The sequence below is a fragment of the Habropoda laboriosa genome, unplaced genomic scaffold, assembly GCF_001263275.1.
Source record: "Habropoda laboriosa isolate 0110345459 unplaced genomic scaffold, ASM126327v1 scaffold102, whole genome shotgun sequence".
Classification (NCBI taxonomy): Eukaryota; Metazoa; Arthropoda; class Insecta; order Hymenoptera; family Apidae; genus Habropoda; species Habropoda laboriosa.
The window spans coordinates 3,328,151-3,352,190 of NW_017100262.1; the positions used below are offsets into that span (position 1 = coordinate 3,328,151).

General features: G+C 34.3%; 6 protein-coding genes across 7 annotated transcripts in view; 3 read left to right on the forward strand and 3 right to left on the reverse strand.

Annotated features, from left to right (window-relative positions):
* LOC108572915 (zinc finger protein 474-like) overlaps positions 1–1,113 on the forward strand; it is a 6,435-nt gene extending 5,322 nt beyond the window's left edge. For both annotated transcript variants that reach the window (XM_017935250.1, XM_017935251.1), the window contains exons 7-8: positions 152–323; positions 953–1,113. In XM_017935250.1, the coding sequence (XP_017790739.1) occupies positions 152–323; positions 953–1,113 (333 nt within the window). The remainder of the gene's footprint in view (positions 1–151; positions 324–952) is intronic.
* A 1,120-nt stretch (positions 1,114–2,233) lies between these two features.
* On the forward strand, positions 2,234–8,003 carry LOC108572867 (translation elongation factor 2). The gene is made up of 14 exons (XM_017935186.1): positions 2,234–2,318; positions 3,201–3,415; positions 3,491–3,684; positions 3,969–4,177; positions 4,254–4,487; positions 4,567–4,680; positions 4,891–5,037; positions 5,230–5,470; positions 5,663–5,830; positions 6,011–6,300; positions 6,367–6,576; positions 6,647–6,829; positions 6,911–7,168; positions 7,431–8,003. The coding sequence occupies exons 1-14, from the start codon at positions 2,316–2,318 to the stop codon at positions 7,497–7,499; spliced, it is 2,535 nt and encodes an 844-aa protein (XP_017790675.1). The 5' UTR covers positions 2,234–2,315; the 3' UTR covers positions 7,500–8,003.
* Positions 8,004–8,423: 420 nt separating this feature from the next.
* Positions 8,424–10,886, reverse strand: LOC108572949 (protein PRRC1-like). Its single transcript, XM_017935295.1, has 5 exons — positions 10,742–10,886; positions 9,912–10,388; positions 9,131–9,233; positions 8,696–9,053; positions 8,424–8,626 (listed from the first exon to the last, which is right to left on the reverse strand). The coding sequence occupies exons 1-5, from the start codon at positions 10,830–10,832 to the stop codon at positions 8,513–8,515; spliced, it is 1,143 nt and encodes a 380-aa protein (XP_017790784.1). The 5' UTR covers positions 10,833–10,886; the 3' UTR covers positions 8,424–8,512.
* A 444-nt stretch (positions 10,887–11,330) lies between these two features.
* On the reverse strand, positions 11,331–11,661 carry LOC108572988 (dolichyl-diphosphooligosaccharide--protein glycosyltransferase subunit 4). The gene is made up of 2 exons (XM_017935337.1): positions 11,591–11,661; positions 11,331–11,471 (listed from the first exon to the last, which is right to left on the reverse strand). The coding sequence occupies exon 2, from the start codon at positions 11,469–11,471 to the stop codon at positions 11,367–11,369; it is 105 nt and encodes a 34-aa protein (XP_017790826.1). The 5' UTR covers positions 11,591–11,661; the 3' UTR covers positions 11,331–11,366.
* Positions 11,662–12,365: 704 nt separating this feature from the next.
* On the forward strand, positions 12,366–14,906 carry LOC108572957 (nucleoporin seh1-A). The gene is made up of 6 exons (XM_017935304.1): positions 12,366–12,599; positions 12,673–12,829; positions 12,902–13,163; positions 13,236–13,466; positions 13,539–13,823; positions 14,729–14,906. The coding sequence occupies exons 1-6, from the start codon at positions 12,489–12,491 to the stop codon at positions 14,904–14,906; spliced, it is 1,224 nt and encodes a 407-aa protein (XP_017790793.1). The 5' UTR covers positions 12,366–12,488.
* Positions 14,907–23,304: 8,398 nt separating this feature from the next.
* LOC108572866 (hemicentin-2-like) overlaps positions 23,305–24,040 on the reverse strand; it is a 77,224-nt gene continuing 76,488 nt past the window's right edge. Inside the window, exon 14 of the mRNA XM_017935185.1 lies at positions 23,305–23,577. Within this exon, the coding sequence (XP_017790674.1) occupies positions 23,305–23,577 (273 nt within the window). The remainder of the gene's footprint in view (positions 23,578–24,040) is intronic.

The window sequence follows — 24,040 nt, forward strand, 5'->3', positions numbered from 1 at the left end:
TGTTGTACAGGTTAAATTTAGTGTAAAGATTCAACATCGATCGTTACGAATAAAAATATGTCATTCATGCGCCTGTGTGTTGTTGTTTAATCGATGTGTAAGATAGTTGGAATGGGATAGTTATGCGGAGCAAATGTTTTCTGTTTTTTAGGACAACGTGCAGAAGAAAGTAGTCACATGCTACATATGTGGCAGAGATTTCGGATCTACAAGCATAGCCATTCACGAGCCGCAATGCTTGAAAAAGTGGCACGTGGAAAACGACAAATTGTCACCGGATCAGAGGAGGAAAGAGCCGGAGAAACCTGAAATTATCTACACCCGTGAGTCTATTTCTTTTGTATGGTATTACAGTTATGTTCATTTTTTTTTTAGACGGAGCAACTTCAGTTTGCCAGAAGGATGTAGTTTTTTATTCAGCGATATGTCGACAGAGAGATTGGATGTGGTAGTTTAATTGATGTCACGAGTTGAATAACCTCGGTGATCGATTTGCCACGAGCACTTTTGTTCGGAGCGTAAGGTATACGGATCTTCCTTGTCCATACCTGTAATTCTTATCGATTCCGTAAACGTTATATTGGTCTTGAGAGTAGTCAATGGGATTATTGTGTGAAGAAGTCGCATATCGGTTGCGCGGTCCCGCGCTCTACCAATGAACTTAAGGTCAGCACGTGATTGTATCGATCTCTGAGGGAGGTACAGTTGTTGCAAAGCGGAAGTCGCGAAACGTAGCTTTATCGAATACTTAAAATTATCTTTAGCGAAGTGGACAAGGTGAAGGCTTGAATTACAATTGATAACTGAAATTTATTTTCCTTTTCGTGTGTACCTACACGCGAACAACGGAAGTGCAATGACTTTTTAACAATCGTTCGCCGCTGTTCAAGTATGCAACATTTTTGGGCAATTAAAATTTTCAACATTTATGAAGGTAATTTGTGTGCTGCAGGTGATCTAAATACGGGAAATATGGTAATTGATATTACTGCAACGGCTGAGGCTAGTTGGAAATCACACTTGAATCAACTGGTCCCGTGCAAACGATGCGGAAGGACTTTTAATCCTGACCGCGTAGACGTCCACGAAAGGAGCTGTAAGGGAAGTCGTTAAATTAATGCAGCTCGAAATAATTACAGGATTAATAGATATATAACAACTTTATTTAATTCAATAACAATTTTGTCTACGTTTAAGTGAAAAGAAAGAAGTGACTCAGTTGTATAAAACAAATGAGTAATTTTCTAATTATTTTAAGCTGTGTGTAACAATGTTTTCTGTCATCCGAAAATAGAAATGATGTACGTTATACAGAACACGAATGCACGCATATACCAACAAGTGATTAAGGCGGAATCTATCCATTGCAATGTTTGTTTTTTTTTTTATGTGATATGCGTTACAATTCACTAAGTTATGCACTACTTTTATACGTATTGTTAAGTAAAATAAACATGAGAGTGTAGATACAATTAGAAAGCTAATCGTAAAAATACACTTTATTGTCTACACTTTATAAAAGTGAAACACTTTCACCGTATGTACATAATGTACGAATATAATGTACACTGCACAGACGCTAGCGTTTCTGAGAATAACTGTGTTATAAGAAAACGCACAATCGCTAGTATTTTCTTAGTGTGTACGTAATTAATGTCTTTTGTACACTTGCTTATGTATAAGTACAATAGATAGATTGTACAATTTTAATTGTAGAATCAACGCAGTATTTTGTATGAATACTATCATCTAACAGAAAATAAGAAAATAACGTCTAACGATAAATGTATTCATATCTAAGCAACAGTCCATTCGCAACCTTTGAACTTTTAACTTATTCTTCTTTCCCTTTATCCCTTCTCCTGCCCTTGCTCTGTCCCCTTTCTTCATGAAACAAAGACGATACTTTTAATATCAAATAAAACTATTTTACTTCGATACTCTTTATAACGAGCGAAAAAAAAGTAAGATATATGCTTTTTAATTATCTTTATTTAAATTTTTATTTGAACTGTTGAGATGGCAGCACCAATCATGTCAGTCGCTGCAACATACACTATACAGATTAACGTATTGCATTTAAGCTCGCATACGATTCGTTGTAAGCTGCGCACGCAAAATGAGCCACGTGGTAGGGATTACGAAATTCCAATTGGCCCCGTGCACGACACGAAATACGCGTGACAACGGGAGCCCTCTAGCGTGCAGGGAACGTTGGCCCCTTTCACGGAACTCCTGTTCTTTCCCAGGGAGTCCGCCATTGTTGGTGCACGTATATTTCTGACCAGGCCAACGGAAATCGGACAACATCCAAAATGGTACGTATAATCGTTGCAAAGTATTACGAACGTGTAAATCTGTACGATGTGTGGAGTGCAGAGGTGTAAATATTTTTGAAGACCGAGTGTCACCTGGGTTCAGGAAAATTGAAAACTGGCGGATTACTTGGGATTGCGCAACTTCCTTCGAAGACAAATTTTGAGGCTCGCGATGGATATGCCGGAGCAAAGTTCTCCAAAGGTTCTGCAAAAATTCTGGCGAATCATTCCTGAAATTTTCCTTCGCAAAGGTTCACAATTACTTATGTTCAAAGTTCAAATATGTTTCGCCTCTTACTCGAGAGACAACGTGTCATGGAGCTTTGTAAAGGTTCTTGATACGAAGCAGCATGCTCTCGAGACATCGTGAGTCTTCAAGAAATGCACTTGACGGTTTCCAGTGAATTGATAATCTTATCAAAACGATTCTTGATTGTCATTGTACCAAAAAACGCGTTGAGTACCTCGCGCGATGTATATAGGAAATGAGGAAGTCGTAACACTCTACGGTCAGAAATTACTCTAGCAGAAAAAACTGTGCAAAAAAAGAGCTCACATGGGAATCGAATATTTCCCTTTATTGTAAATAATAATATATATATTGATAAAATTTGTCAAGATTTGTGAAGCTTTGATTTCAATATGGTCAGTATGAAGATCATCTTTCCTTTATGTAAAATAAAAGTATTGAAAAAACTCTTATTTCTTATTTTAATGCAACATTGAATGCATAAAAGGTGTTGAACAAAGTTAAGATTGTAGTAGTTAAATAAATTTATTGAGACTGATATTTTGTTTTTTGTTATGAACATTCTCATCAATATTTTAGTTTCAATATTAAGTGTACATACTCTATATTCACAAAATTATTATTTGTTGCAGGTGAACTTTACGGTGGACGAGATACGTGCCATGATGGACAAAAAGAAAAACATCAGAAATATGTCTGTCATTGCGCATGTTGATCATGGAAAGTCAACTTTGACTGACTCCCTTGTATCTAAGGCTGGTATTATTGCCGGTGCTAAAGCTGGTGAGACCAGATTCACTGATACCCGTAAGGATGAACAGGAACGTTGTATTACCATCAAATCCACGTAAGTTTTCATAATGTATTGTTATTAATTTCTAATTTCAATTGTTTTTTTACAAATATTTTACATCTTTTACAGGGCTATTTCTATGTTCTTTGCCCTTGAAGAGAAAGATTTAGTTTTTATTACAAATCCTGATCAACGTGATAAGGATGAAAAAGGTTTCTTGATCAATCTTATTGATTCACCTGGCCACGTAGATTTTTCCAGTGAAGTAACTGCTGCCCTTCGTGTAACTGATGGAGCTCTTGTCGTTGTTGATTGTGTATCTGGTATGCATTTTGGATTCAACTATTTGAATTGAACTAAAATCCCTTCCAGCACAAAGTGTTACTCTGTAGTGTGTTAGTTGGTTTATCTGGCTAATACACATGGACAGTGTTGATGATGCATTAATGGAAGGAGAGTAAAATCATAGCAGCTGTGTTTAAACGCTGTTAGTGGACCTCTATCTTTATGTTCGAGACTAATATGCTACGACGCAATTGCTACAATTTTATAATGTACTTTTTTTTGCCATTTTCAAAATTATAATTTTTTTCGTAATTTTCTTCAGGTGTATGTGTACAAACGGAAACTGTACTTCGTCAGGCTATTGCCGAACGTATAAAGCCCGTACTATTCATGAACAAGATGGACAGAGCATTATTGGAACTTCAGCTTGATAGTGAAGATCTCTATCAAACTTTCCAACGTATTGTTGAAAACGTTAACGTTATTATTGCAACATACTCGGATGATGATGGCCCCATGGGTGAAGTTAGAGTAAGTAAATAATTTTCTCTTACTTCATTCATACATAATGTTATTTTGATCTTAAGTTTACATTTGTTACAAATAGGTAGATCCTAGCAAAGGATCCGTCGGTTTTGGTTCTGGTCTGCATGGTTGGGCGTTTACGTTGAAACAATTCTCTGAAATGTACGCCGAGAAATTCAAAATTGATGTTGTGAAACTCATGAACAGATTATGGGGAGAATCGTTCTTCAACCCTAAAACTAAGAAATGGAGTAAACAGAAGGAAGTAGACAACAAACGTTCTTTCTGCATGTACGTCTTAGATCCAATTTATAAGGTATGTTTATAATTAACAACCGCTGCATTGATCGAATAATTTACTTGAACAAATGCTAATATGAACGAAAATAATACAGGTATTTGATAGTATTATGAATTACAAAAAAGACGAAGCAGACACCTTGCTGCAAAAATTAGGAATTGTTCTGAAGCCTGAAGATAAAGATAAGGATGGTAAAGCTCTTCTTAAGGTAAGAACATTTTTTTCTTATACAATCAATTTAATGTTTCTCGTTAATTTTACTAAACAATTTTTATGATGATTGTTCTAAAACTTTTCTGACACCTCATCTGAATTGTTTTTGAGTGTTACTGCGAACTTTATCTGATGATATTTTAATTTTAAATAATTAATTAATTAGTTGTACATGATTATATATCAGTATTTTTTTACGTTTTAGGTTGTTATGAGAACGTGGTTACCAGCTGGAGAAGCTTTGCTTCAGATGATTGCTATTCACTTGCCATCTCCTGTTACCGCTCAAAAATACCGTATGGAAATGTTGTACGAAGGCCCACTTGATGACGAGGCTGCGATTGGTATTAAGGTATATATCTATAATACTTTTAAAATGCATTATTAATTAGATTTTATTCTGTATGATGTGACTATTCACAGACCTGTCCTGAAATACTTATGATCGACATGAGACATTTATCTGATCAATACATGGGATAATTTTCTATATTTGAATTCAGATAAATTTCTATTTAATCGATATTTTATAATTATTTTACAGAATTGTGATCCAAATGGACCACTCATGATGTACGTTTCGAAAATGGTACCGACTTCTGATAAAGGTCGTTTCTATGCTTTCGGTCGTGTATTTTCTGGAAAAGTATGCACTGGAATGAAAGCACGTATTATGGGGCCTAATTTCCAACCAGGCAAGAAAGAAGATCTTTACGAGAAAGCTATTCAGCGTACAATTTTGATGATGGGTCGTTATGTTGAAGCGATTGAAGATGTGCCTTCTGGTTAGTAAGTTTTTTATTATATATTTTTTTCATATTTTGTTAAACCCTACAATGATGATTGTTCACACAGACCTGTTCTGACATTTTTTTGAAGGACACTAGAACGGCCAACTGATACTAAAGTTAAAAAATATAAAAGTATTAAATATTCTATGCGGTAATTAATATTTATCGTTTTATTATTTAACACAGGTAATATTTGTGGACTTGTTGGTGTTGATCAATTCTTGGTAAAGACTGGTACTATTACTACATTTAAGGATGCACACAACATGAAAGTTATGAAGTTCTCGGTTTCACCTGTCGTACGTGTTGCTGTTGAACCCAAGAATCCAGCAGATTTACCAAAATTAGTCGAAGGTACGATGTCTTTAATGTAATTTTTACTATAATTTAATGATCGATTAATGATGAAACTTCTTATATTCAGAGCATTGGGTTCTGATAAACCGTGATGTTAATTTGACATCTGAAAATGATCATCATTTAAATAGTATTCGATAAGAGTGTGGGCATTATTTAACAGTGTTTTGTATTTAGGTCTTAAACGTTTGGCGAAGTCAGATCCTATGGTACAATGTATCATTGAAGAATCAGGAGAGCACATTATCGCTGGTGCTGGGGAACTTCATCTTGAAATCTGTTTGAAAGATTTGGAGGAAGATCATGCTTGTGTACCTATCAAAAAATCAGATCCCGTTGTTTCCTACAGAGAAACAATTTCAGAACAATCGAATCAAATGTGTCTTTCAAAATCACCTAATAAGCATAATCGTTTGTTCATGATGGCGTGTCCAATGCCTGACGGTCTTGCTGACGATATCGATAGTGTATGTTTCAGTTACATATAAATATATGGACCTTTCTGTATTTTACTGAAATTTATAATTTTACAGGGTGAAGTTAACCCAAGGGATGACTTCAAAGTGCGTGCTCGTTACTTGAACGAGAAGTACAGTTATGATGTAACCGAAGCTAGAAAAATCTGGTGCTTTGGACCTGATGGAACTGGACCCAATATCCTTGTAGATTGTACAAAAGGAGTACAATATCTTAATGAAATTAAAGATTCCGTTGTAGCTGGATTCCAATGGGCAACGAAAGAGGTATAATATTACAAGAAAATAATATTCGAAAATATAACATTTTCGGTCTATATAATTATTTAAATTATAGGGTGTTCTTTCGGAAGAAAATTTAAGAGGTGTTCGCTTCAACATTCATGATGTTACGTTACACGCTGACGCTATTCACAGAGGTGGTGGTCAAATTATCCCTACCACAAGACGTTGCCTTTATGCTTGTCTCCTCACTGCCTCTCCTCGACTTATGGAACCAGTTTACCTGTGTGAAATTCAGGTACATTATATTTTCTAATTCATTGGAAGACTGCCAGTTATTAGTCTTCTGTAGACTAATGAAGAAAAATAATTTTTCCAGTGTCCTGAGACAGCTGTTGGTGGTATTTATGGTGTGCTTAACCGAAGAAGAGGGCACGTATTCGAAGAACAACAAATTGCTGGTACACCTATGTTCGTAGTTAGAGCATATCTTCCAGTCAACGAGTCCTTTGGCTTTACTGCCGATTTGCGTTCCAACACCGGAGGACAAGCTTTCCCACAATGTGTGTTTGACCATTGGCAAATTTTGCCTGGTGATCCAATGGAAACTAACACCAGACCTTACCAAGTTGTGCAGGTAAATTGATCATCTTTTCAGAAATGTATATATGTATACGGTGAAACTTAACCACGATCATAACTGATGATAATGAACAAGTGTAAATACATTATCATTTTTAATCTCGTGGAAGAGGAACCGTTTTTTGTTTTGGTGTTCCAGTAATTGTAGTCTGGTGTGCCTGAATAGGAAAACGTACAAATATATCTTTTGGAAATTTAATTACATGTTACACGTATTTCTTAATTATTACTAAATGCAATAATTTTCATTTCCGCAGGAAACACGTAAGAGGAAGGGATTGAAGGAAGGTCTCCCAGATTTGAATGCATACCTTGACAAATTGTAACCATAGATTCGCGCACCATATTTAAATATCTATTTAAATATTGTAATTCAATTAATATCGCTCGAACCGTATACAACCTACATCGGTTTATTATGAACTTTGTTTTGCGCAAAGAACCATGAGAATTACATAATTATAAATATGGAAAATGATAATAAATTGTAATTATAATGGAAAGTACGTACGTTAGCGCAAGGAGAAATATTTTATACATTTATTTAATTAAGCATGCCACGTTATCAAGATCTAGTGGCTTTATGTTTTTAACGTATCAGCATCAGATAAGACTCCATTGTTATTTTTATTGTAGTGGCAAGCTGTTGCCAATTTCGTATAAAAAAAGAAAACAAACAATTGTGATTTTTTACATTGTTTTTTTTACCACGATTAGTCTGTTATATTTTGTTGGTGTTCTAAAACAATTGGACGAATTCCGAAGTTATTAATGGAAAAACTACAGCAATGTACTCATACTGAAAAGAATGCATCAAGAAATTAAAGATGAAATTACGAAACGAAATGTCTTTTTATTGTCTTACTTTCTTTGTTAAAAATATTCAATCGTTACGTACCCTGACGGGGATGATCAGGATGAATAAAAAATAATACATAAAATTGTATGTAAATTACGTATCAATTTTATTTTAATAACAAAATAGACGATCGTATTAATGTGTTTAATATTAAGCATTGAAATGTGATGAAGTGATCACATTCAATATATCAAACCTACTTTTCAATGTATTTTGTCTTAATTCCATTGATTTTTTTGTACATGTTGCCACATATAATTAAAATACAGTTTTATAGTATATAGATACTCTAGGGTAATAAGTATGACATTAATTGAAATAAAACTTTTGATTTCAATAATGTGGTAAAATGTTAGGTACGTGTTAAAAGAAAGAGTCTAAAAAATACACCTTGAAAATAGATTTCAGAATATCATAAATTAGTAAAGTTGTATTTACAAAAACGCGTTGATAAATTGCGTCGATGTATTCTTCATAAATTTAGACAGGATTAATTGTGTTCTTGTAGATTCCAGCTAGAGACTGAACTGCTAAAAGTATGATGTCCCTCCTGGAAACTCCGGTTAGGGCATGGTGCCACTCGTTATGAGAAACCTTTGGATATTATTTATTTCGTATATTTTCAATTACAAAACTGTCATAATTATTACGTTTGAAATGTACCTGTAAACTGCTTGCCATTAAACTGCCAACAGTAACTGCTAATCCAGACCATTTAAGAGGATAATCTTCAGGTGTGGCCTCTTGTGCCATTGTTACTATTTGGCTTGGTACTGGTGTCATTTGAGTGAATGTTTGTAAATTTACGTTGCGTTTAGGATCATTAAGTAATATTACCCCTAAATCATACCACTTATCTTCACCAACTTCTAACAAAAAATTTTCTACAGCAATTATAGGTATATCTTTTGCAAGATTTGGTATATTTCGTGCAAAATTAATCCTCTCTTCTGCTCCTTTCACTCCAGCGGCAAAACCAACTGGTTGAGCAGCAACAGCTGAACTTTCTACTACCACACCACTAAAAAATAATTAATTATTTGAATGAAAATGTAATGTAAAATGAAATATGATTTATAATTACACTTCATTACTCACGTGACTGTTGCTTTCCCAAAGACAGTTTGGAAAGCTTGACGAACAGGACTTATTTTAATATCTTTGTCTGATGCCACTACAATCTCCATATCACCACCAGAATCTGAAATGTACATTGTCCACAGAGCCTGTATATATGTTTGTACATTAAGTAACATGTTGCACAGCCACTACTATACTATTTACATTCACACAGAAATAGTGTGGAGTCTATATATTGTATCTCAAATTTTAATTGTCATAGCAATATGTTTTGTTATAACAAAATGACTCCAGAACACATTATTTCATGTTAGCTTTTAGAAAACAATCACTTTTACACAACATCGTGCACAGGTATAATATTGCAGTTGATGAAAAATTGTACTGAAGTAAAATTTCTTCATTCACAACCTTAAATTATTACTGTCTATATTTCCAATATAAATTGTGAAACTATTATGATTTATATTTGATTCACATTAGTGTTACACATATACAGATTTTACAATTTAATTTATTTAATAAGTAAAAAGAAAATGAAAAAATTTTGATTTGCAAATGACAGTTAACAGCACAGTGTACAACACAGTTCATTGAATTAAGTTTGGCCTGCTGTATATCCAAAAATAACACACTACATATATATGTTCCCCACAGTTATGATGCAATAACATCAATTACACACACAGTGACACACATTTGAATATAAAATTTACAAAGTAGAGTATCAATGAAATTTACAAAGTAGGAACTTAATCTTTTTTACTTGCATGTCAGGATTAGTAGGTTTCTTACTTACAAATGAACTCACGCATCTGGGGGTCTAATGTGGTGATCATAGTATTAACACTATGTTTTGCTTTTTCAGCAACTTTGCTCAGAACATTACTGTTTACTACTGTTTCCTTAACCCATGATAATAAACCTCCACCAACTATTCCTGAATCATGATCTACAGGTTCTGATGGCACTGTTGTTTGTACATTTTGTGTGGATGGAGTAATAGCACTGGTTGTAGTTACTTGATGTGACTCTTGTTGTACTGGCTTAGATTGAACAACAGCATTTAACATTGATTTAACAGGTTCTGATTCATTTATCTTTTCTATAGCTGGTACCACATTATTAGATTTTTCTGAGAACAATGTCCTAGGATTTGAAATAAAGGTAGGCAATGCAGTAGGTGGTGCTATATTTGATAATAAATTTCCTGTAGATGTTGTCACGCCTAATGGCATTAACAAAGATGCAGATGAAGATAAACTGCTAAAAGAATCTGAAAGTTATGTTATAATTGTTATTTACATCAATTACATTTTATAATAAAATATTTATGTCGATGAACCAAGTCTTCGATTAACAAATTATTGTTTCTTCTATAAAAAAAAATGTATTATTTCTTAAAGCAATTGTACACATCGTTTTTATATCGTAAGATATATGTCTAATTAAATTTTACATTATGCTTTTTATGTTTTTAAAGATTTAATTCCTTTCTTATCATTTATTTTTAAATTCTTTCGTAGTATATGAAAAACTGTGGTAAATAATTAGGTTGTACGTGAACTCTTTATCTGTAAAGAAATTTGACAGATACGCAGGTGTTTATGTTTTGCCTTTTATTCTCACCTGTTTTCGCGATTTCTCCAGATGTGGACGATTCGTCCGTCTTTCTTTCGACAAATTCAAATGTCGATTCTCCATTGGAATCGTCGGTCATTGCTGATTAACTTTTCTAAATTTACACGTAAGATATCCAAAATTATATTGTGAATTTTCTATATGCGAAAGGCATACATAATACTTTGACTATATATACGTCTTAGTTACTAGTAGCCAACTTCACTGTCTTGAAGCTGTCCGAAGATAGGAACTAGTCCATAATTCTTGTTATTTTATGTTGTTTCATGTTTATTTTATATGACGAAGAGAAAACAATCTTATTTATAAATGATATATTTAAAATCAAATAAGTTATTTTTGTGAATTGTACTAATTATTTTCAGATTAATGTTTATTTTATAATTAATACATACTTTTGTGTACTGTTTTTTGAATAATAAAGGAATAAAGAATGTAAAAGCATCTTTACTTAATATAGAATGTATTTATAATATGCAAATTCATTTATTTTAAGTGATCATTTCCAACAATGTTAAATACAACATGTAGATGCACAACTCCTCCTGTACATGCATCAGTTTTTGATGACGTTATGGACTTAAGGTTATGTTCGAGCATACATGCCACTTCTTCATTTCGAATAATTCGCATTTATGTAGTGAAAAAGAAATACCAAGCAAAATAATGTTGCTCCCAGAATGTTGCAGAATACAGCTAGCTGTACGTCTGTAATCATCTGAAATATTACAAGATTAACCTACCGGTTTATTATTTGGACTTAATATAAAAAATGTATAAGATTAATCAGGAAACAGTACTTTAAATATTAATTAATTGAAAAATATATATAATTACCTTAACGGATTACTGTACAGTACACAATTCAATACGCTTGAATTAAATACGTGGTTTGACACGTTACACACTGCAACCCAATGACAATCTGTCATGAAACAAGTTAAGTACTCATAGAAACTTCCGGAAGTTTTATTTATTCTTATAAAGTATAAAAACTTGTAGTAGATGTAATATTTCCCAATGTATTTAAAGATGCATTAAGTAGATGATATAATGTGTACTTTATTTTCCATCTATTGTTAATTAATGTTATTACTGGTAAAATTTAAATATAACCAGTAATATATAATAATACAATAGATTACGATTATCAACATTTATATTACAATGAAATAAATTCAGTACATTACTGTGTATTATTATATATTATTAGCGTAGCAAATATATGTAGCAAATTGTTAAGTATTCTTAAACACATTAATAGTGTACGTGTCAAAAGACAACAGTACTGTTGATTCACTCTAGTTAGTAACAATGTGCTTTAAACGCACCGGTTCATTGAAATGCATTCAAATGATATACTTAAAACACAAGATTTAAAAAATAAGGAAAATAATTATTGTAAATTTAACATTGATAATTTCATTGAAACATTTCACCTTGATGTTTTATTTTTACAGAGTGATCGTAAAGGATGTTAGTAAGATTACTTGTATTGTACAGTGTTTTCCCTCCTTTCTGACAATACGCAATTTCAAGATAAATATTAAAAAAAAATAAGTGATTCGAAATTGTGTCGTTTGAGTTGGATATTGCGCTGTAAAAATTTAATTCTTCCATATTTTAATAGTTAACACATTTTATAGAAAAATTACTTAATCTTCCTTTCTAACCTTCACGTATATTCATTATCGGCCGAAGTTTATTTTATTTTGTAATATTAAAACTATTAAGGATGTTCGAAGCACATAGTATTAATGCCGAGCATAAAGACTTGATACATGATATCGCTTACGATTTTTACGGGCAGCGAATGGCAACATGTTCTAGTGATCAGTTTGTAAAAGTAAGCATTTCATGATTGACGGTTGTATTTATATTATAAACATTCGTTCATAAAGATTACGAAATTTATATAGGTGTGGGATGAAGATGAACATGGAAATTGGCATTTAACTGCATCTTGGAAAGCACACAGTGGGTCTGTGTGGAAAGTAACATGGGCACATCCAGAGTTTGGTCAAGTTCTTGCAACATGTTCATTTGATAGAACAGCAGCTGTGTGGGAAGAAATAGGTAATATTGCAGTTAACATTTATTTTGATTTATATGGTAATTAATTATGTAATAGTTATATATCATATGTAGTTGGAGAAGGATCAGGACCAGAAGAGCGTGGCATGAGGCATTGGGTTAGGAGAACCAACTTAGTAGATTCCAGAAAATCTGTAACAGATGTGAAATTTGCACCTAAAACTTTAGGACTTCTGTTAGCTACTTGTAGTGAAGATGGAGTAATTAGAATATATGAAGCCCCTGATGTTATGAATCTAAGTCAATGGACTTTACAGCATGACATTAGTTGTAAACTGCAATGTAGTTGCCTTTCGTGGAACCCATCCCTTTCAAGGTACAATAAATAGATGGTGCACATAGAGCAAAATAGAAATTCATTTAATATTGATTTATTATTCTACATTAGGTTACATCCCCCAATGATAGCAGTTGGAAGTGATGACCAAAATCTATCATCTGGAGGAAAAGTTTTTATATATGAATATTCTGAAACCAGCAGAAGATGGGCAAAAACAGAAACACTGAACATTAATGATCCTATTCATGATATTTCCTTTGCTCCAAATTTAGGTAGACGTTTTCACACATTGGCTATTGCTTCAAAAGATGTACGAATAATTACATTAAAACCTATGCTGTGAGTATAAATGTTGAAAGTTGTACGAATGTTGAATAAATAAGAAATTACACGAAACTATTACTAACATAGGGATAGTGTGCAAAGTGGTTCTCCACGTTTTGAGATCACGGCTGCGCAGTTTTCTGATCATGATTCTACTGTGTGGCGAGTTTGTTGGAACATTATGGGAACTATTTTGGCAAGTTCGGGAGACGATGGTTGCGTTCGATTATGGAAAGATAATTACATTAACAATTGGAAATGCGTTGCTGTTTTAAAAGGTGATGGTACCTCTGCACAAAGTGCTGAAACTCCAACAGCAGCCACACCACCTAATCATACAACAGGAACACAACAAACACTTTCTACAACAAGGTACTACAAATTGGGTTCCATCAGTCATCCAAACCAAGTGCCTTGGCATTAGCAAAATGATTTTTTTAACATATTCAGTGGTATCGTATTGTTTATTATTTCGTAAAATTGTGCACAGTTTGTGCGAAAATGAGTGGTATTTATACCACAAAGGTATTCGATTCTTCTTATTTTTCAACAAAATTAAATATCCTTTATTTTTGGTAGTATCAGGCTGATTTACATTTATTATGAGTTCGCAGCACTGCGCATTACCTTATTGTTCTAGTAATCTATATTTTTTGTTAAATAAGAAAAATATAAAGTGTACGTTTCACTGAAAACCTTCATAATAAATTCTATGTTAATGTATAATCGTTTAATGATTTTGATGAGATGACAAATATACCGTTGGATCATGTCTATTTTAAACAAATTATTACTTGAAAAAAATAGCGGCACTTTGCTACTTGGAATTAGCAAGGAGAATCTTGTTGAAAAGGTTATCGATCGAAGATATTTTATACTTTGTAATATAACAAAATTCATTAAATGATAAATTCTAGGTATGTTAATTGCTTAAATCGAATATATATTTTTTCTCGGCGTTGAAATTTTTGTAAATATTGAAGCATTATGCATGGACGTTCGAATACACACATTGAAAAATATCTTACAAGAAACATATATTTCATTCAAGTTGTAACGCAGTTTTTTAATTAATAAATGCTGTATATATTACAATACACCTTTTTATTTTTTCCCACCTCGAAGTGTTGAATAGCTTAGGATAGGAAATTAATTTATGCGGTGATAAAATTTAACTTTACGTAGCAATGTTGTTTTTGTAATCAACGTTAATTGATTGCACGTTGACGAACAGCATGCAGTTATATGTGTCTAAATAGATTTCGTTTCACTTTCAGAGCAGTAACTATAGCAACAGTCACTGCAGAGAAGCCTACAGTTACAGTTATGTGCAGCAATAAATGGCAAACACCCGTGATAAAAGGTCGTTTTAGTAAATCCGTGTGGTTGGGAAATCCTAGTGAACCAACCCCACCACCGCCTCCAATTTTAGAGTGCCCAAAAGCAAGAAAGTAACTATAATTGACGCAATTATTAAGTTATCAAAGTTACTTCTTCTCGATAACGTTAAGAAATGAAAAACAAAAGGAACTTTATAGTTTTTTGTCTGGCCGATTAAAAATAATCATTCGAAAGATATAACCTATTTTTTTATGCACTGGAGAATACTATTTTTATTTGGAAAGGAATTTGTAACGATCAAGTTTCCTAAACATGTACTTACCACTACCATAACGATGTGATAATAAGCAGCAATAGTTTGCGTGTAAGTATTACAATTAGCACTGTTTAGTATTTTGTACATATTATATAAAATGACATTACATATTTGCTACTCCGATTGATTTTAGTGACATATAATTTCACGTATGTTACTTTTTCTTACCACCATGACACATTTGTATTTAATTTAAATAAAGATACAGACATAACAGAAACAAGTTTACACCACTTTCTTACGATACACGTACGAAGCAAGTACGACATATTTGAATCTCGAATCAATTTGAAATAGTTGAAGCGGAAATACAATATTGGTCAAATAAGAAATTGAAATATACAAAAAATGTTTAACTCGGTTATATTGACGTATATCAAATATATATAAAAATCATTACTTAATAAGTCGTTATAATTGTTTAAGGTAATTTTTTAATAAAACGATGATTATTTGAAAATGGTAATTCAGTTGTAGTTGGACAATTAACGTAGTATGACGAACATCCGACAGTTGACACCGATACTTTTGACTGTCGGTTCGTTTCTTAAGTATCGGTGCGGGAATTTATCTATTAAAAGTGTTTTAACGTTCATCAGTGCTCGAAATATCGGTAAAGTGTCGCGTGTGTAGTTCGTGGTGAGTGTAAAGTGAAAAGTTACCTGTGAAAGGTTAAATAAAAAGTGATAATATGAAAAGTGCGGTCGAGCCTGTTCGAAAGAGCCTACTGGATGTGGTGAGAAAAAATCTTCGCGCTGCTGGCAAAGTAAGTATTTTATTTCATTAAAATGTCATTCACCCAATTTATTTTTATTCAAATATCATGATAACTGTATGCGCAGTTGATGTTTTAACAAATGTTCTATTTTACGGAATAGAACATTTGAAATTCTAACTGCTTAAATTGATTCGCCTGTATTAGAGCGCCATCTGCTTCAACTATTTTAAAATTTGAATCTATCCGTCCGTACTGGAACGCCATCTGCTTCAACTATTTTAAAATTTGAATCTATTCGTCCGTACTAGGACGCCATCTGTTCTCGTCTATTTTAAAATTTGAAACTATTCGTTTAAATACGTTAGAACGATTTATCATTTGTAGACTACGTATATTACGCGCGTCGTTTATATCGGAGAGTACACTGGTGAATATTCTAACTTAGAAGAGGTATGGAAATGAAGTTAGCTAAATATTGAAGTTTGAAAGATTGGAATAATTTAACTTTATCATGAGTTTAAAAAATAATTCATAGAAAATGGGATCTGTAATACATCAGTTGCAAGAAGATTACAATCACGTTACCATCAGTGGATTGCTTCTTGTATACCCGGAATATTACATTCATGTGTTAGAGGTGTGTGAAGAGAATTTAAAAATTATATTTAAATAAAAATGTGTATTTAAATGTTTTAATTTGAAAATTTAATTAGAAAATTAGAAAGTTGGAAAATTAGAAAATTAGAAAGTTAGAAAGTTAGAAAATTAGGAAATTTCCGAAGATATAATTTATAGGCATTTCAAAGCCCTCTACAATAATGAAAACGATAATAGCAAAATGGGAAGATCAATTTTCCTTCCAAGTTACCATCACGTCCATCAGGTGAGATACATAACGAACGAAAAACGAAAAGAAACACATTCTATCGTTAAAGTCTGCAGAGATTTTTTACAGAATGGCACCACGTGTACACAATACCACCTACTTTGTTACAAAAATTAGAATCGTACAAACTGGAGGATATTCAAACGCAAATGTCTATTTGTTTCAGTAAAGTATACGAATTGTGTGATCATATCTCGAATACCGTTCGCGACTACGTAAGTTTATCATTACTTTAGTCGATTGTAAGATCGAAAATTGATACGAAATATTTTTCCTTAAAAAGTCAGTTCCAATCAAGGAAGTCATAAGGAATATAAACGATAAGATTGCTCGACTTTACCCCGAGAGCACTTTGCTAGAATATTTATTGAACGCAAATAGTCCTGTTATTCTGACTGTCGAGGAATACTTGAAAATATTCTCCTCAGTTCCATTCATTAGTCTATATTCAGGTAACAAAACTACCTTCACAAACTTATCTCATTACCATTCAATTTTTTACTCGAGTAATTATCTGTAATACCAACAGTAGGTAACTCGAAATATGGTATAATATTTTTCAACTACTGTAATTTGCAGCGAAGAATTTTATTTCATTTTCGAAGAAAAATTAGAAAATTAAGAATCAAAAATTTGAAAATTAAAATATTGAAGATTTAAGGATTTAAAAATTTAAAAATTTGAAGATTTGAGAATTTAAAAATTTAAGGATTTAAAGATTTAAAGACTTAAAAATTAAAAAAAATTTACAAATTATCTTCAATAATTTATCACTTTAATTACCAAATTACTTTCAAATTCGATTGAAAAATGAAAATTCCGAGCAACAGGTGGTTGAATAAAAACGATTATTTATTTCAGAGTATTTACAATATCAAAAAAACGTCTCCTTTTATGGGGTACATGAAATTTGTGTCGGATATCGCTAAACTAATTACATATACAAACTTCATTCAAATGGTTTCATCTTCGTTATTTTTTTTCTTTTTCTTCTCTTTCGCGAAAGCTGCTGGTCAGACTCGATCGTTAAGATGTACAGGCGGTATACGGCTGAAACGGTGCTTCCATGTACTTCTTATTAATCTAAAAAGATTTCATTTCGCTCTTATCTTTCTGGCTACTGTAAGATACATAGTTAACGAAGCAAATTGGTGTGCAAACGCTGGTCGGTAGTATTTTTTGGGTATTGTGGTCGTCGCGCGGATTTCAATTGAATATTTTTCCCTAAATGCAATTGATTGTTCACATATTTAATAAACAGTACGAATTTGTCGTGTTTTTTTTTTTTTCTTATTTTTTCTTTCGAAACGGGATGTATACCCGTTGCAACATGGTATAAAGTAACATTCAACGCGTAATATAGCATCTCTTAGAGCACTAATATATTCTTTCGTCACACGAGATGAGATTACGATTCGTGGTACGAAAAGAAAAACAAAAAGCTTGACGATAGTTGGGGAAATTTGGGAATTGTGTATATGCAGAATTTCGAAGATTCGAAAGAAAATTTTCAACGAGTGCATTTTCCTCGAAATTTCGAAGATTCGAAAGAAAACTCTCGACGATCGGATTTTCCTCGAAATTTCGAAGTTTCGAAAGAAAATTTATAACGATTGGATCTTCCTCGAAATTTCAAAGATTCGAAAGAAAACTTTCGACGATTGATTTTCCTCGAAATTTCGAAGATTCGAAAGAAAATTTTCAACGACTGATTTTCCTCAAAATTTCGAAGATTCGAAAGAAAATTTTCAACGAGTGCATTTTCCTCGAAATTTCGAAGATTCGAAAGAAAACTTTCGAAAAGAAAATTTTCAACGAGTGCATTTTCCTCGAAATTTCGAAGATTCGAAAGAAAACTCTCAACGACCGGATCTTCCTCAAAATTTCCGTATTTTCCGCAAAAACTGAATTCTTCGTTCGAGTTATCGTTCACCTTCCCTCCTTCCATTCCACCACGAATCAAAATTCGATCTCATCTCGCGGAGCGCACAGTTAAGTGCAAATCAACAAGAGATTCACGTCTCGTACAACGATGCCAATATAATTCGCGAAACATTCAAATTTTCCTCGTAAATCCTCGATCTCTCTGAACGTAAGCAATTATTACCTCGCCATTCACAACCCATAAAAAACGCATCAAGGAAAAATTAGTAAGGCCAGATTTCCAAACCGGAACGATCGATTCGCTCGCTTAAAACGACTATCCCCAATGATTCTCAATCATTCGCCGAAATTCTTTACTTTCACAAGTTTCGCAAGATCAACGAACGACCTTCGAACGACGGTGATCGGGTCACATTTGACCCACCTTTTACAGATCTCTCTCGTTTCAATCGACATTCCAACCATAAGTATCGTAGTGTCTCTGTCTAAATTACAAACAACACAATTCCCACTAAAACAGGAAAAAAGTGTGCTTTCGCCAATTCTCTGTTTCGCACGAGAGGGATTTAAAAATCGGGTCACATTTGACCCGGCAACCGCTGTTCGAGGATCAACATTCCACGCAGGCGGGACATTTTCATGATTCTGTTTGCAGACAATATTTGGCCTCCGCCACGCGACATGATGTTCTGCGACGCGAACGAGTAAGAGGATCGTCCAAGCGTGGTTACGGCGAAGAACAGTTCACGCAGGCCTACCCGCTAGAGGATCTCGTCAAGATCGCGTTTTCTCGCCTGCCACAGATGCCTGTTCTTCACCGGGAAAAGAAAACGGAAAGAAAGTTGATCGATTATCGCCTTTGCCGTCGTAGAACAACGCGTTTTCACCAACAAGAACAGTAACATCCCTCGACACACCAGAGAATCTCGATCGATCGATCAAACCTTTAGACCGTTACCTTGGAATTTTCTGAAGATTGTACTCGAATAAACGATGAAAATGATCCATCGTTTGGCAGTTTCTCTGTTTTCAAGATTATCATATTATCATTTATCAAGATGATAGTGTTTCTTTTCTCTCTCCGTTAACTCAGCCTTTCAGCGTTAAAACGTTTAATACAAGAAGAAATATAGGCGGTTTCGTGTAACGATTAGTTCTCAAAGGATTTTCCCCCTTGGTACACTGGCTATGCGCCGACATCAATTCCATCAATGGCAATAATTAATAAACGAGAGTTCCCACCTCTCGCGCTCTTTCTCATCTTTCGGCGCGAGACCGTTTCTCATATTCTCCTTCTTCCTTTTCTTTAGTATTTTCATTTAAACAATTACAGTCAGACACCGTGTCTCCGAGGATAAAACTTAACGACTAGCGATCGAAAGAACACATTCATCTAGAGGACTCGAAAGAACGTCTAATTCTCGATAATTATTTACACGAGCGACTCGTGAGAGAAAAAACCAATCTTTCTCCGCCATTTACACACAGAGTTTTATCTGATTAACTTATGCAGATCTTTCCTTCCTTTCTTCTTCTTCTATTTCTTATCTTCGGTTTCTCCTTTAAATACACACATTCGTAAACGCGCGCACACACACGCCAGATCATACATACGTACGTACACACAGGTGTGTATTTATGGTTTATTAGGGAAAGGTGGAGACATTTACAGAGCGAAGCTTGAATGTTTTCCTCGCGCCTCTGCCGTTTCAAGAGTCTAACAATCAAGGAAGCTATGCACACTCGTCTTCTCTTCTCCTTCACGAGCTTCTATGTGGCGATAGGAGCCACCAGATGCTCATACTCGTATTGTGCTGAAGAGGACGATACGCGGTTTCCGACTTTGCTCGTTCGCGATGTTGTCGTTACAACCTACGGCCAGAAAGTGTTGCTGTAATGAAACTTGGGGAAGATGGTTGGAATTGGTTTTCAGCGAATGGAATGTTAAGGTGGTTTGGAGAAGTGTGGGAGAAATGAATGGGATTTTTTTTTAATTGAAAATTAAAGTTTTCTTGGTTTTATTGGGCGAAATTAATGGGATTTTTGAAAAATCGGAGGAAATACATTGCAAATTAAATTTTTCTGCGTTTTACTGGGCGAAATTAATGGGATTTTTGAAAAATTGGAGGAAAGAAATTGAAAATTAAATTTTTCTTCTTTTTATTGGGCGAAATAAATGGGATTTTTGAAAAATTGGAGGAAAGAAATTGAAAATTAAATTTTTCTTGGTTTTATTGGGCGAAATCAATGGGATTTTTGAAAAATTGAAAGAAATACATTGCAAATTAAATTTTTCTGCGTTTTACTGGGCGAAATCAACGGGATTTTGTAAAAATTGAAAGAAAGAAATTGAAAATTAAATTCTCTTAGTTTTATTGGGCGAAATCAATGGGATTTTTGAAAAATTGAAAGAAAGAAATTGTAAATTAAATTTTTCTGCGTTTTACTGGGCGAAATCAATGGGATTTTTGAAAAATTGAAAGAAATACATTGCAAATTAAATTTTCTTAGTTTTATTGGGAGACATCAACGGGATTTTGTAAAAATTGAAAGAAATACATTGCAAATTAAATTTTCTTAGTTTTATTGGGAGACATCAACGGGATTTTGTAAAAATTGAAAGAAAGAAATTGAAAATTAAATTCTCTTAGTTTTATTGGGCGAAATCAATGGGATTTTTGAAAAATTGAAAGAAATACATTGCAAATTAAATTTTTCTGCCTTTTACTGGGCGAAATCAATGGGATTTTGTAAAAATTAAAAATTCAATTGTTCTTCATTTTAAGAATCCAGTGAGATCAGAAGGGAGTCATTTGAAAACTTTCTGAAATAGGTCGCAACAAAGTTGATCAGCAATCGGAACGAGCCTAAATTTCAAGATTCTCGTCGAGCATCGAAAGAGACGATAATACAACAGCAAGACGAAGAGTCATCGTCCCTCTATCATTCCCTCGTCTCTTCAGCGTGAAATTACTCCGAAGGAAAATCGTTACTTTATACATTATACAGATACGTAATCTTACAATAAAATCCAGAATACTGCATACTGACGAAAGCAACGGGGGGATTTCATCGCGTTCCTCTCTTTTTTATATTTTTGTTTTTAAACTCTTTTTTTTTTCTATACTTCTCTTTTTCGTCCTTCACTCTTCTCTTCTTTGTTTTCTTTTTCTCTCTAATCCCGATTTCTCGAGACGATGGAAAACTCTGTACGATATGTCTTCTTGTGTTTCTCTCGTCGCCGATCAACATCGAGCATGAACACGCAACAAACAAAATTCTTGTTCCCATTTCACTGTTATCATTTCGAAAACGTTCCATCTCCTCTTTTCTCTCTTCACATCGTAGAACATCCTCAGTGTACTTTATTCTGGCTGTCTCGAACGATCTTTCTTTCCCTCCTTTTCTTCTTTCACTTTATATACGCATATACATTTTATTTATACTTACATCGACTAGACGAATTGTACAGTATATCTCATTTCCTTTTATTTCTTTATTTTAATAAAAGTGGGAATAAACCTCTCTCTCTCTCTCTCTCTTTCGCTCGCTCAATCAAATTCTTCCTGTTTTTTTTCTCATTTTTTCTCATTTTTCTCTTTTGGTTTCTTTCATCTTTATACTATAGCAATCTGTATAAAATATCCTCCTGTGTATTTCAAGTTGTATATGTACAGCACGACATGAGAAACACCCGTGCATATGTATAATTGTATATTCTCTATATCGATAATTCGTTCTCGTTTTCCTTCTTCTTCTTCTTCATCCTCTTCTTTGCACGGTTATATCTCGTATTTCTCATTCTCTCCTTCTATCGTTTCTCGTTTCATGTTCTTCTTTATCTTTTCCCGAAGGTTCACACACGGTGGCTCGAGAATCGTCCGTTCAATGTAAAAAGGGCACTTGATCGAACAGAGAGACGTAAACGCGATTGCTATTCTCGCGTAATGGGGGAGGAAATAAATTCGTTCGAAATAAACCGGCCTCGTTTCCGATTTGCCCGCGGCCTCAGTGTCAGCCTCGCATCCATTCCATACACGCGAATCGTGAACGAGGATCGTTCGTGGAATGCAACGGGTGATCGATTAAGAAATGGTCCAGTGTTGTTCTTTCGAGATGGAAAATCTTTTCGATTTCTTCGAGATCTCGTTTTTATCGCGATGAATTTAGGAGCGTGAACCCTTTGATATCTAATGATGTGAAACGAAGAGGGAATGGAGTGAATTGTAATTGTGCGAAGTAATTAAAGTAGAAATTCTGAAAGAAGATATCCCTGGATATCCTTACTAAATCTACTTTGCTTTCGCGTACATCTTCTCTCGAATTTTTTCATTCAGAATTGAACGATACGAGAGTGCGAAAGATGGAGGTATGTAAAATAGAAATTAACGAAAAATCAATCTACCTTGCCTTCTCATGTATCTTCCCTCGATTCTTTCCACTTGGAACAAAATAACACCAAAGCACGAAAGATCCAAGATTTCGAAACGATCGAAAGATTTGCTCAATCTACCAACACCTCCAAACTTCCCAATTTCTATCACGGTAAAGAGCTCCTAAATCCGTACATTCCAACAACGCCTCGATCATGTGTACTCACACCAACAAAGTATCATCGACACGTACATATATACGCGTATCTCGAGTAAAGAATACGTCGAACGATGCTGGTTGTTCACACGTGGCTGGTCTGCGAGCGACAAAAGTGTCACACAGAGCTCTCCCTCTTCGCCATCACGATCGGTGTGCTCATCTTGCCGTCTTTCTGCGACTGGATGCAGCATTGCCCGGGGATCCTCGCCTCCACGTCTTTGGTAAGCAACGTGCCGCTTGGACAAGTCCTGCTGACGACCCTGAGGCCGCTGTACAGCATCGGCGGGCTCATCGTCATCGACATTGATTGAACGCTTTGACTCGGCCAGTGTTGCCTCGGCAGGGTGCAAACGCCGCTTTGATAGTCGTCGCCCACTATTGGCTGAAACTAAAGTTCGTCAATTGATGATGATCGATGCCTTTCGATCTTTAAAGCTTGGGAATTTTTCATAAAGAGAACGGACGGGAGACGGTAATTGTCTTTGGATAAGGAGCGTTCACTCGAGGCGAGCTGTTTTCTTGTGTACAGGGTGATGCACAAGTTGTGGGGGAAATTTGGTGTGAAATTCTGTTCGAAAGATTGAGGAAAAATCTTGTAAAATAGTAGATCGTTCTATTAGTAATAAGGTTTCTCTGAGAGCTGAGTTTCGAACGATCGTCGCTTATCTGTTTGATATACAGGGTGGTCTACATAAAGTGATCACCTCAATTATTCTTGTTATTAGTGGACTGACCAAAATGTTTTGTTATAGAAGGTTAGGTTTCGAATGATCTACCCTCAGGGGCCCAGCCGACTTTTTCCATCGGCTGCGGTACGGGAATTGGCGATCCCGAGGCACCCGAGCACACGG